This window comes from Onthophagus taurus, chromosome 7 (genome assembly GCF_036711975.1).
Source record: "Onthophagus taurus isolate NC chromosome 7, IU_Otau_3.0, whole genome shotgun sequence".
Lineage (NCBI taxonomy): Eukaryota > Metazoa > Arthropoda > Insecta > Coleoptera > Scarabaeidae > Onthophagus > Onthophagus taurus.
In genome coordinates, this window is record NC_091972.1 from 11967167 (window position 1) to 11979569 (window position 12403).

The following is a 12403-nucleotide window of genomic DNA, read 5'->3' on the forward strand; positions in this document are numbered from 1 at the left end:
CGGTTTGGAGACGAGCTTATCACAACTGAAACCTTAAGTATATCACACTGAATTAAAAATATATGTAAATTAATAACTTAAACGGCCGGGAAATTGACGTATAATTTATTTAATTAAAAAATTGATTTAGCTAAATTTGGCGAGACTCATTTAAGAGTCATCAAGTCCACGACAAATCGTACCCTTTCCAGTTCCAGCCTGGTGCGAGGAATACTGTTCGTTTTTTATAATAAAATGTTACCACACCACGATATGCCATGCGAGGTACACCAGCCTATAAAAAAATTATTTAAAAACCTAAACCAAATTTAAAATTTTTTAATTTACCCTAAAATCATCCATTAATCCCATTCCCTTAGCATTACTCTTAAAACCATCCTTAGTATGATAAACAATTCTAACAGGGCCATCACGATCGATATCGCCCAATTTTAAATTTTCAAACGTCTCAACTGGACTTTGATTCACCGTCCGTAAAAAATCTTTATCATAAGTCTCCTTTAATAAGTAACTTAAATCCATTTTGGTAAAAGGCACAAACTTATCATTTAGTTTTATGAATTTTAAATGTTTATCGAAATACATCCCGTTTGAAACGCCGATTTTCCCGAACGTTTTTGTCCGGGAAATTTCCGGTCGAATACACGCTCGGTCTTTACGTTGAATAGGTTGACGAATCCAATCATCCCAATACCTAAATTAAATTTATTTCAAAATTTTATTTATGTTTAATATTTTATTAATTACGCTTTTGGCCATTTTGTTGATAATTCCATCCAAACGCTTTTTGTGAGCATCCAACCTAAGCCAGGAAAAAAGTCGGTGCGATACAATAACTCCGGTTGACCCGAATTAACCAAACCATCTTTTCCATTATCGTTCCACGCGGAAATGCACCATAACGAATCGTCTTGAAGTAGTAACGGATACGTTGCCATGAAATATTCAAAAAAATCTGGAGATACTTCCAAATCATCTATAAAGATTTATTTATAACTTTCTTTTTAATTCATGGTTATTTTATATACCTTCCACGATTATAGCTACATCGAAATTAAAATTAAAGAACGTTTGATTTAAAGCCCACCCGTAATGCCTAGCAATTTTGAAGTAACCCTTAAATTTCTTTTCGGCCGGTTTTACTGGAATTTCCGACTGATCTGGCTGTTTTATTAATGTTACTTGAGATCCATAACTTTCAATTATATCTGATGTTGGAGCATGATTACAATCCTAAAAATATGATATTTTAATTTCTGTATTAAGATTTTTTTAACAGAAATTTTTATCATTCACAGCAAGAAAAATCAGTTCAAATAATTCTAACAGAAAATGAGATGTAGATTAAGTGATATAACCCACGAAGTATTTTCCCAAAACCTCAAATTTTGTTTTATGACATCCTGAAGTTGGTATGTTTGAAGATAATTTTTCTATTTTTGCAATGTGTAAGTCGATAAAATCTTCAATCGGATTAATCTATTTAAAGATAGATACCAAAACTAAAATCCCAAGTGGAACAGTCAATTTCAATATTCTTAGCACATTATGCGTTCAGCATGCGGTGTCAAAAATTAAAATCGACGACTGGAAAGACTTTGGTGTGCTCCAAGGAACCAAGAGTGGCCAATCTGACCTCAGCTCTCCGACTCTTATGAATACTGTTATTCCTGAAACCATCACCTCTTCATCAACAAAAAACGACATTGATAGAAACTAATTCTAAATAATGGAAAATCGCATGAAAAGGCACAAAAAATCGACATCGTACCGTTTTTAGCACCCTAAATTGCAACTCTCCTCAACATTATGAGTGAACGTAATGTTTCCTACAGACCTTTTTCATCCCCATGTCATGTCTACGGGATTCTACACAACATTGTGTTGAAAAAACCAGAAGAAAGGATCAGAGGCAAGACCGCTGAGAAAATCGTACGTTGAAACAACACATCAAGGCCTTGAATACAATTGATCTGTATTTCTAGATGTGACCAAAGTGTTCAACAAGGTGTGACAACATGACTTGCTCAAACACCATCGTTTCCACCTGCACCAAGTAGTTTAACACCTTCACAATAGATCAACAGAAGAACCATATATTAACTTGGTGATTAATCTATAGATACCATTGACTTTGCAATCACATTACAAAAAATGTACCGGTTAAACGATGATAGGCGAAGTCATCCCCTGGCGTAACATACCCAAATACCTAGAAGTCATCATGGATGATTGATTAACTTGCAGATCTCACACATAATGCGTCTATGACTATGTCATTGCGCAACAGATGCTGATAGTCTACAGAACTTATTTTACAAGTCGATTATTAACCAATGATATATCGAGATTAATGGACTCTTATACAGAGCAAATGTGTGGTGATTGTTTGTTGACTATTCCAGAAAATACAGTTTTTGTGGTTCCACTTCATGTGAAACTTAATATAATGAAATGTTTTGTAAAAACATGTTATGAGACGAGAAGTTTTTGCAGCTGTAGCCCAAATTTTCGCTTGGCTTAACAAGAACAAACTTAAGGGCCACCTTTGAGATAAAAAAATAAGGTTTTTTTTTCGTTTAAAGTGTATTTTAGACTGTCTAAAACAAGAATCCATTGACAGAAAAAATTTGTAGAACGGTTTCCACGTGAAAACGTAATTTTTCTAACGCTCTTGCTGGTGACTTATGGTATTCCTATCAACTTGAAAGGAGTTTAACGCTTAATTATTATTTTTTCCACAACAAAACGAGATAGCAGTTAAAATGCAATGTTAAGAATTTTTTCTTTCAGAGGCGATTTTGTATTGCAATGGTGGAACATTTCGCAGGAACTGGCAGCTATCTTAGTTAATTCCATGTCTCAGAGATTAGTAACAGTTCATGGTGCCACGGAATGCTTTATCAAATATAAATTTTATATCAAATCCAATTTGATTTAATTTTTAAATATATGCTATGTATAAGAACCTCCCACATGTAATTTTTTTAATAAATGCTTTTTATAATATAAAATATTAAACAATATGATCTCTACATATATGTTTGAAAATAAATCAATATTTCGTATTTAACCTCACTTTTTTTCTGTTTACAAATGTCAATAAATTTGAATCTATCAAAGAAAAAATCACCAGAAAATATCACTAGATATTTTGGCGGTAAATTTAAATTAATAATTATTATTATTTATTTATTTACTTATTATTGTATTTATTTTCGTTTGTTATCGTCAACACTAAACATACAAATTAACATTGAAGTTATGAGTGTATTTATTTCAAAATATAATAAAGAAGGGTTTAAGAACACAAAATTTACAATAATGACACGAAACTGTCGAATTGTCAATAACCTAACCTTCAAATTCAAAATCAAAATTGCCTGTGTGTGAACCTTCCTCGCATTTAACCAATCACGTGCAAGGTCAATCTGGTGACAAATTTAAAATACTCCTCCTGGTTTAAAAACAGAGTATAATTGCCAAAGAAAACTTCAAGGTATAATTAATGTTTGTAAACAAAACTAACCTTACCGAACATTCCTTCACGCTATAATTGACATTACAAAAGAAAACTTCACGCTATAATTGCCATTACTAATTGCCAAAGAAAACTTCATGGTATAATTAATGTTTGTAAACAAAACTAACCTTACCTCACATTCCTTCACGCTATAATTGACATTACAAAAGAAAACTTCACGCTATAATTGCCATTACAAATTGCCAAAGAATACTTCATGGTATAATTAATGTTTGTAAACAAAACTAACCTTACCGAACATTCCTTCACGCTATAATTGACATTACAAAAGAAAACTTCACGCTATAATTGCCATTACTAATTGCCAAAGAATACTTCATGGTATAATTAATGTTTGTAAACAAAACTAACCTTACATAACATTCAGCGTCTGAAGACACAGGGTTAAACCCGAAACTTAAAAATATACAACTTAGCGCTGAATAACAATTAAAACTAGAACTAACACTTGCACTAGAACTATACTCTGTTTTTAAACCAGGAGGAGTAAACGCGAAAGTCAGATTTACACTGGAAAAAATCACCAGAAAATATCACTAGATATTTTGGCGGTAAATTTAAATTAATAATTATTATTTATTTATTTACTTATTATTGTATTTATTTTCGTTTGTTATCGTCAACACTATACATACAAATTAACATTGAAGTTATGAGTGTATTTATTTCAAAATATAATAAAAAAGGGTTTAAGAACACAAAATATACAATAATGACACGAAACTGTCGAATTATCAATTACCTAACCTTCAAATTCAAAATCAAAATTGCCTGTGTGTGAACCTTCCTCGCATTCAACCAATCACGTGCAAGGTCAATCTGGTGACAAATTTAAAATACTCCTCCTGGTTTAAAAACAGAGTATAGTGATTTTATACATTTTATGTTGGGTATCCTGCGTTACCATGGAAATTTTAATGAATATTTTAAAATATTAAATGACAGCTTTATGTCATGTCATTAAAGATATCAAATTGAGGTTATGTTAAGTGCATCTCAATAATTTCTTTGTATCACAAGTTTAATAATCCTATTTGTTATCTGATAAGACTTTATCTTAAATACATATAATTAGTAAGTGACACATAGTTTTTTTTAAAATATTTTAAGTAATTATAAACAGTAAAAATTATAATAGAATAAAATATATATAACTAAAAAAATATTGAATAATATTTTTAACCTCACCTGACTAACGATAATTGGAAATTGATCAGGATTTGGTCTGTACTGTATCAATTTATCCAAACATCTTGACACTGAAACTCGATTACAAGCAAACACCAAAACTGGTATAACAACATTTTTTAAACTGTTTTGCCGCTCACTCTCCCCAATTTTCTTTCTACTTAAAATACCCTGCACTTTTCCGATCATCTCCTTATTTTGTGCCATTTGCTCGTTAATTCCAGCCTCTAATCTACCAATTTCAAGTTCCAAAACAGCCGAGGGCTCCTCTAGCCTGCGTATTAATGCGTAATATGTCAGCGTGCCCCATATCACCAAGCATATTGCAACAATCAGCGAAGACCTCTTCAATCGCATGGTACTTTAACAACTGTTTATGAAATCCTACAAATGAAAAAGCGAATTTTTTTGATATTGTGTAAGAAAAACTACAAAATGTATTGTTTACTTACAGTAGTAAGCATTCTGTGTTGCTTTTATCACATTTTTAACCACATTTTTCATATTTATCAACTTATTGGCATTTGGGATTTTAGAGGCTTGATATGTTAACAATGTAAACCGTCTGGTTTACACGAACGCAAGCCGATTACGTGTATTTCCGTTTCGTCACGTTACTCATATTTTATAGACGTAAAATGATTGGAAAAAAATTTATTTACTTTTTTTATAACATGTGTGACAATTTGACGTTTGGTCAAAGCACTTTGTGTAATTTTAAGTGTAGCTATTCATCAATAGATGTCTCTAGTTTCATTATTATAACGATATCTATAACAAATCAGCAAATTTCACCAATTAAAATAATAAAAAGTAAACATATTTTAGAAAACCTATTTAATTATACCACAATTGATTATTACATACAGTTCAGGTCAATGAAAAAATAAAGACCCTTGTGGTGCCCTGACCAAATTATTCTCTTTATAAAACCGCATGGTAGCAAGTTCTTTCATCATCGGTCTGTAATCTCCGTCATCTTGTGAATTTAATGATTGTATAATAGCCACCAAAATATGAACGCTAGCACAAATTGCACAAGTCAATAGAATAGACTCCAAGACGTTCAAGGCCATTAATTATATGTATAAGCTTTTCTTGCAGCACTTACTGATGTTTTAATGAAACCTTCCGCGTTTTTTACATCTTCTCTCTGCGATATTTCCGACAAAGAAAACCAACGGTGATATTATTATGATTGTTGGTTTTTATGCCCCTAAGTCGTATATGTAGGAATGAAGGTTTATCAGCAGGCTACCCCTTACCTGAAGAAAAAACCATGATGCGGTCGGTATGAATTACGATATGGGTGATACGCGTGATACGAATAAAATTTGATGTTTACTTTTTTATGATCAATAAAAAAATTGATAAAATGTCAATAAATCTAGGTTCACTACAAATTTATTGTTTAATTAAACGTTCAATAAAAGGTCATAAATATTTTTCAATTATTATCCCTCCAAACTAAAATAGTATGTATATTATCACTATATCATGCAGTTAGTTTTAAGAAATTTTAGGAAAATCAGGCTCACATTTATAGTGCTACATGTGAGTTTTTATGTATAGATCATTTGATCTAGTTCAAATCGCTGAAACCAATTTAGCTCTAAAGACATTCATCTCATCAGTTGTTAGCAAATCATAAAGAAAAGTTAGAAGAGGATGTAAAAACATTTCTGACGGTTTTTTGTTGTATTGTAATTAAAAGAACATCAATGGCACTTAACGGTAGATTATAGAAAAAAGCCGAAAGGGAGAAAGAGTTGCGATTAGACTTGCTATTGCGATGATATGGGAACAGCAGAATAAGTACATAATGATTGCCCTTTTCTGCCCTAATCCAACAGATTTTTGGATAATGTAATCCTGAATCAATTGCGACAGATAGTGATATGTCTGTGTTAAAAACTGGTTTACTCAAGTAGAGCTAAATGATTTGGTTAGGAACATGGGCTTAACAGAGGAGAAAACTGAACTACTTGGCTCCAGACTCAAGAAGAAATATTTATTGGCAGCAGAAATTAACATTCATGTATGTCAGAAAAACACACTGATTTACGTCGACCCTATTAGGTTTTTCAACTGAATAACTCAAATTGGTACTCAAACATGCCTATAAGGCTAAATTGCTGCATCAATTGCAACGAATGACCCCGGAGCAACTTAAGCACTGGCAAAACGCTGACCATCTAAACTGATGGATCAAAGGAGCTCCAGCTACACCTTTCCACTTCGCTAGAGTCGTCCTGCACGACTCCTCAGACCGAAATAACTGCTATAAGTATAGCAACCAATGTGATCATGTTGTGGCTTGGAGATGCATTCTCCACCATATACCTATTGTAGATCAATAACATTGCCTATAACCCAAAATACGGGGAAATTGTAACAGAATTACCACCGAAGTATTTGATACCGGAGGGGAATGAGGTTGGGGCCAGACTTAGGTGTGGTAACGAAGAGCCAATAGATATTGGATGGAGGATGAGAAGATGGAGGATGCCGAAGGAGAAGGCGAAGCGGAGAAGATGGGTGGGTGAGGTGGTGGCAGCGAGGATACATACATAGGTAGGCAGGGGAAAGCTGGGGAAAGGGGTTATTATTATTTCTCCTATGTGCATTGTTGTAATGCAGTGGAGGCAATAAATTATTAGTATTATTATTACACTCAAATCTTCTAACTACCATACCAGGTTTATACAAAGTATTCTCCTTATTGGGGAAATACAAGTCTACTTCGCGCCATATTATATTTTTCTGTAGGCAACTAACACGTCTGCCTTCTAATGACGTATTTCATTCAAAATGGGTTTTGTCATGAAATATTTAATCATTCAAGCATCTCGAGAGGAATAAAATGTTTTAGGAACACGTCTTATAATGTTATATACACGAGTTTTAGATTGACGTGGTGGTATAGTTTGCCCTAACAGTCCATTTGGAACAACCAATTCAGAGCTTATACAGGGTGATTCAAAAAACCGCTGACAGACTTCTAGAGTAGATAATACACGAACAATTAAGATGAATTGTCTTAATGTACATGGGGTCGCAAATGCCTCGTTGGCGAGAAATAGCGGATCAAAGTTTCTTTACAATTAAACATTATCTGCTATAAAAAGCACTTTTTTAAAATATTGTCTACGCCATTGCTCTCTACGCGTGTAAAGTGATCAATTATCTATCAATTGGTCTCTTATAAAACTTTGATCAAAACAAAAGTTTGTAGAAAATTTGTTAATTCAATCAATGTTGCTTTAATCAAAGTTTTGTAAGAGACCAATTGATAGATAATTGATCACTTTACACGAAAATACTGCCCGTTTTACAAAATTAGCAGTGGAGTTGGAAATATTTTTAAAAAAGGGCTTTTTATTGCAGGTAATGTTTAATTTTAAAGAAACTTTAACCCGCTGTATCTCGTTAAGGAGACATTTGCGACCCCATGTATATTAAGACTTTCCATCTTAATTTTTGATGTATTACCTAGAAGTCGGTCAGCGGTTTTTTGAATCATCCTGTATACATGCAAGTTTTGCAAGTTCAAAGTTAGCAACAACAGGAATGCAGAAATAAACTTTTAGAGATGTTAATTAAGTCACATAGCATACTTTTAGGTATTCCTGTAGGAATTTTAACTACTTTTAAGACATCGTGGGCTTGATATGTCTAAAGCGTGCATTAGGATTTCTAGGGTTAAAATGTCAAAGTAAAAGCGCGCCAATTTTAAATGTTATACGACTCAAGAATTTTTTTAATTGTAAAATGTTCTAAAAAAGCTTTCTTATAACTACTAATATACTTTACTGTTTCTTAATTAATAATTTATTTTATAATTAATATTTGAAACTTTATTTTTATTGACATGATTGACATGCGGAATTATAACCTACAAAAACTTACATTTTAAAATATCTAAATTCGCAATAAATATGTTGTTGTTGACTAAAATACCTGCTATAAAATGTAAATATTACCTTAATTTTTTAAGAAGATGTAGTACCACAAACATCTGGGTAAGTTTTACTTAAAACATTATAGGTTATGTTATTTTTTGAGGTTAAAAATGTCTAATATTTATTTTATCGTTTTATTTGAAAGAAAGAAGACCTAACGTTAGAATTAAAACATAAAATAGAACAACGTTGGAGTGAAATTATTAATAAACGAGATGCAAACACCGAAAATCAAACGAAATGTTATGTTTTATCGATGTTTCCATATCCCTCAGGACAACTTCATATGGGTCATGTTAGGGTTTATACCATTAGCGATTCAGTGGCAAGGTTTCAAAGAATGAATGGAAAAAATGTGATTCATCCAATTGGTTGGGATGCCTTTGGTTTACCAGCAGAAAACGCAGCGATCGAACGTAACATTCCTCCAGAAGATTGGACTAAACAGAATATAGACCATATGAAGACACAATTAAAAGAATTAGGGTGTAGTTTTGATTGGGATCGTGAAATAAGTACTTGTTCTCCTGAATATTATCGTTGGACACAAGATTTATTTCTTAAACTTTATGAAAAAGGGCTTGTTTATCAAAAAAAGGTAAATAAATCAAAAAAATTAATATGAAAATTTAGTTTATTTAGGCTTTAGTTAATTGGGATCCTGTTGACAAAACTGTGTTAGCTGACGAACAAGTTGATGAGAATGGATATGCTTGGAGATCAGGAGCGAAGGTGGAAAAAAAGTATTTAAAACAGTGGTTTGTTAAAACTAGATATTTTGCGAAAGATTTATATGATGGTTTAAGTGATGATATTCTACATGATTGGAGAGATATTTTAAAGATACAAAAACATTGGATTGGAGATTGTAATGGGATTACTTTCGATTTAAATTTGATTGGTAGTGAAGATGAAAAGACAATTAGTATTTGGACTGATAAACCCGAATATTTCAGCGAAGCAAAATTTATTATTGTACCAAAAAATCATTTATTTGCAAACTATGATGGGGAAGTTTCACAAGGAGGCGTTAAAAAATTAAAAATTCATGCTGAAAACTTTATTACTAATAAAAATATCCCTATTTATGTTGATTCCAATAACTTTGAATTTGAATCTGAGTATTATTTAGGTTTTCCTGGCTTAAATGAGCATGATACAAACTTTGCTATTCAACAAAACATACAATATAAAACTCCCGAAATTTTAACACCACCCGAAATTAATGATATCACCCAAAAAATCGTAGATAAAGCTAAAAATTTAAATAAAGGCGGTTATAAAACAAGTGCCAAATTAAAAGATTGGTTAATATCAAGACAAAGATATTGGGGAACACCAATTCCGATAATTCATTGCAAATTTTGTGGTCCACAACCTGTCCCAAGAAAAAATCTTCCCATAGAACTTCCTAAAATGAAAGAAGAAAATTTCAAAATCGTTTCATTATCAAAATGTCACGATTGGTTAGAAACAAGTTGTCCTAAGTGTAATCAATTAGCTTTAAGAGAAACTGATACGATGGATACATTTGTTGATAGTTCTTGGTATTACTTAAGATATTTAGATCCACACAACACAAAAGAAATTTTTAATAAAGAAATAATCAAAAATTATTCTCCAGTTGAGTTATATATCGGCGGAAAAGAACACGCTGTTTTACATTTATATTATGCGAGATTTATTAATCATTTTTTGTATTCTTTGGGATTGGTCCCAACAAAAGAACCGTTTAAACGACTACTTGTGCAGGGAATGGTTATGGGAAGAAGTTTTAGGGTGAAAAACAGCGGGAGATATGTTAAAGAAACTGAGGTGAAAGTTATTGGTAAAAAAATCTTATAAATTAAAACATTTTAATAAATTTATTTATTTTTAAAGATTTAAAACGAAATAAAGCCGTATTGAAAGATACAAATGACCCAGTTGTTATACAATGGGAAAAAATGAGTAAATCTAAACATAATGGGGTCGATCCTAATGAAATGTTTAAAAATTATGGTGTTGATACAACCCGGTTGTTAATTATGGCAGATGTTGCACCAACTTCGCATAGAAACTGGAATTCTAACAGTAAACATTATTTTGGTAGTAATTATAAGAAAATAATATTTTTTTAATTTATTTAGCATTTCCTGGTATTTTAAATTGGCAAAGACGATTATGGTTAACAATTCAAGAATTTTTAACACACAGAAATTACCCACCAAAAGAAATTTCAAAAAATAAATTTGATGAAGAAGATTTTTACATGTTTGATTCAAGGAATTATTACGTAAAAGGGGCAACGTTTAATTATTGTACTTCCCAACAAATGAGTGTTGCTCTATCTAAAATGCAGGGTTTTACAAATAGTTTAAGAGTAATTTAATTTAAAAACAAAACGACTTATTTTTAAATAACTCATTTTTAGAAAGTTTCGCCACAAACTTTCGCTAAAAGTAAACAATTCGAAAGAGCTTTAGGTTGTCAAATAATTTTATTGGCTCCAATGGCCCCTCATTTCGCCTCGCAATTATGGGAGGGTTTCGTATCCGCCCCAAATCGATTAAATCCGGATGAATTTTTTTGGGACAAGAATGTTTTGGAACAAAAATGGCCGGATATTGATTCGAATTATCAATTGGAGTTGGTTATTCAAGTATGTAACGAAAAAATTTGTAACATATTAGACTAATTTTCTTCATTAATAATAGGTTAATGGAACTGAAAATGGGGTAATAAAATTTCCACGTGAAGAATTAGAAGAGTTATCACAAGAAGAAGCGTTGAAACTAGCTTTAGATAATAAAAAAGTTCAAATGATTTTAGAAAAAAGATCCATCATTGATGTAGAATATATTAAACATTTTGGTTATGAAAATGTTATTAATTTAAAAACGACGGATGTTGTTAAAAAAGAGAAAATAGCTGAAGAAATAATGAATTAAAGTTTAAAAGAGTTTCTTTTTTATTTTCCCTATGTTTTGTATTGTAAGTTATTGAGTTAGATAACCTCCATGAATTCAAAGAGACGCCAACTCTAGCAATGGATGTTCTGCTTGGCCTATCTCCTTTGCATTTGCATATAGAGAAAGTGGCAAGAACTACCATTTATAGGTTGAAGCAGTACCAGATACCAGATTGTATGCTGGATCGAAAATGAAAATTCTCTGGTTCAAGCAGATATTTGCATGTTTAGAGATGGATTAAAAATGCCGGACGAGGTTGGGGCAGGAGTATACTGCCAGACACTTTGGATTAAGCAAGCTTACAGCCTAGATGCATACTGTACTGTATTTTAGGCGGAAGTATTTGCTATTAATATGGGTGCTAAAATCCTTCTTGGTGAAGAACATGACAGTACGATTTTTCTCAGACAGTCAAACCGCTCTCCAGCAAATGCAGTGGCAGATGAGCTAGCACAAGAGGGAACGCTAAAGCGTTTGTAGAGCCAAAGCCAGCAGTTAGTATATCATTTGCGATGGCCAAACATAGGATTGAACTGTGGGCTGAGGAGAGACTTCGGCTACTGTGGACCAGTTCTCCTGGAATGAGATACACCAAGTTGTTTATTAACATCGCCATTCTTGGAATATTTTAGGACTTTTTCGTAGCAGCATTAAAGTTGTAATGGGTGTCTTTACTGGGCACTGACGATTAAAGACACACCTCAACTTGTTGGGCCTAGCCGACGATGTTTGGGTCGCAGTTTATCTCCCCAAAGGAT

The 12403-nt window shown here is 32.3% G+C and overlaps 2 protein-coding genes across 2 annotated transcripts; one reads left to right on the forward strand and one right to left on the reverse strand.

Moving 5' to 3' along the window:
- Positions 1 to 88: 88 nt before the first annotated feature.
- On the reverse strand, positions 89 to 5494 carry LOC111420907 (alpha-1,3-mannosyl-glycoprotein 2-beta-N-acetylglucosaminyltransferase). The gene is made up of 6 exons (XM_023053966.2): positions 5185 to 5494; positions 4733 to 5116; positions 1029 to 1233; positions 748 to 976; positions 328 to 694; positions 89 to 274 (listed from the first exon to the last, which is right to left on the reverse strand). The coding sequence occupies exons 2-6, from the start codon at positions 5087 to 5089 to the stop codon at positions 161 to 163; spliced, it is 1272 nt and encodes a 423-aa protein (XP_022909734.1). The 5' UTR covers positions 5090 to 5116; positions 5185 to 5494; the 3' UTR covers positions 89 to 160.
- A 3115-nt stretch (positions 5495 to 8609) lies between these two features.
- Positions 8610 to 11635, forward strand: LOC111420955 (Leucyl-tRNA synthetase, mitochondrial). The gene is made up of 7 exons (XM_023054058.2): positions 8610 to 8754; positions 8840 to 9292; positions 9337 to 10522; positions 10576 to 10767; positions 10824 to 11056; positions 11108 to 11335; positions 11391 to 11635. The coding sequence occupies exons 1-7, from the start codon at positions 8671 to 8673 to the stop codon at positions 11622 to 11624; spliced, it is 2610 nt and encodes an 869-aa protein (XP_022909826.2). The 5' UTR covers positions 8610 to 8670; the 3' UTR covers positions 11625 to 11635.
- The last annotated feature ends 768 nt before the right edge of the window (positions 11636 to 12403 follow it).

Excerpts from the sequence above, each read along its gene's own strand:
- LOC111420907 (XM_023053966.2), bottom strand. The coding sequence starts at position 5,089 with ATGCGATTGAAGAGGTCTTCGCTGATTGTTGCAATATGCTTGGTGATA. Across the intron at positions 977-1,028 it reads TGTAGCTATAATCGTGGAAG|ATGATTTGGAAGTATCTCCA; the intron begins GTATATAAAATA and ends AAATCTTTATAG. Across the intron at positions 695-747 it reads TCAACAAAATGGCCAAAAGC|GTATTGGGATGATTGGATTC; the intron begins GTAATTAATAAA and ends AATTTAATTTAG.
- LOC111420955 (XM_023054058.2), top strand. The coding sequence starts at position 8,671 with ATGTTGTTGTTGACTAAAATACCTGCTATAAAATGTAAATATTACCTT. Across the intron at positions 8,755-8,839 it reads GTAGTACCACAAACATCTGG|AAAGAAGACCTAACGTTAGA; the intron begins GTAAGTTTTACT and ends TTTATTTGAAAG. Across the intron at positions 11,057-11,107 it reads GTTTTACAAATAGTTTAAGA|AAAGTTTCGCCACAAACTTT; the intron begins GTAATTTAATTT and ends ACTCATTTTTAG.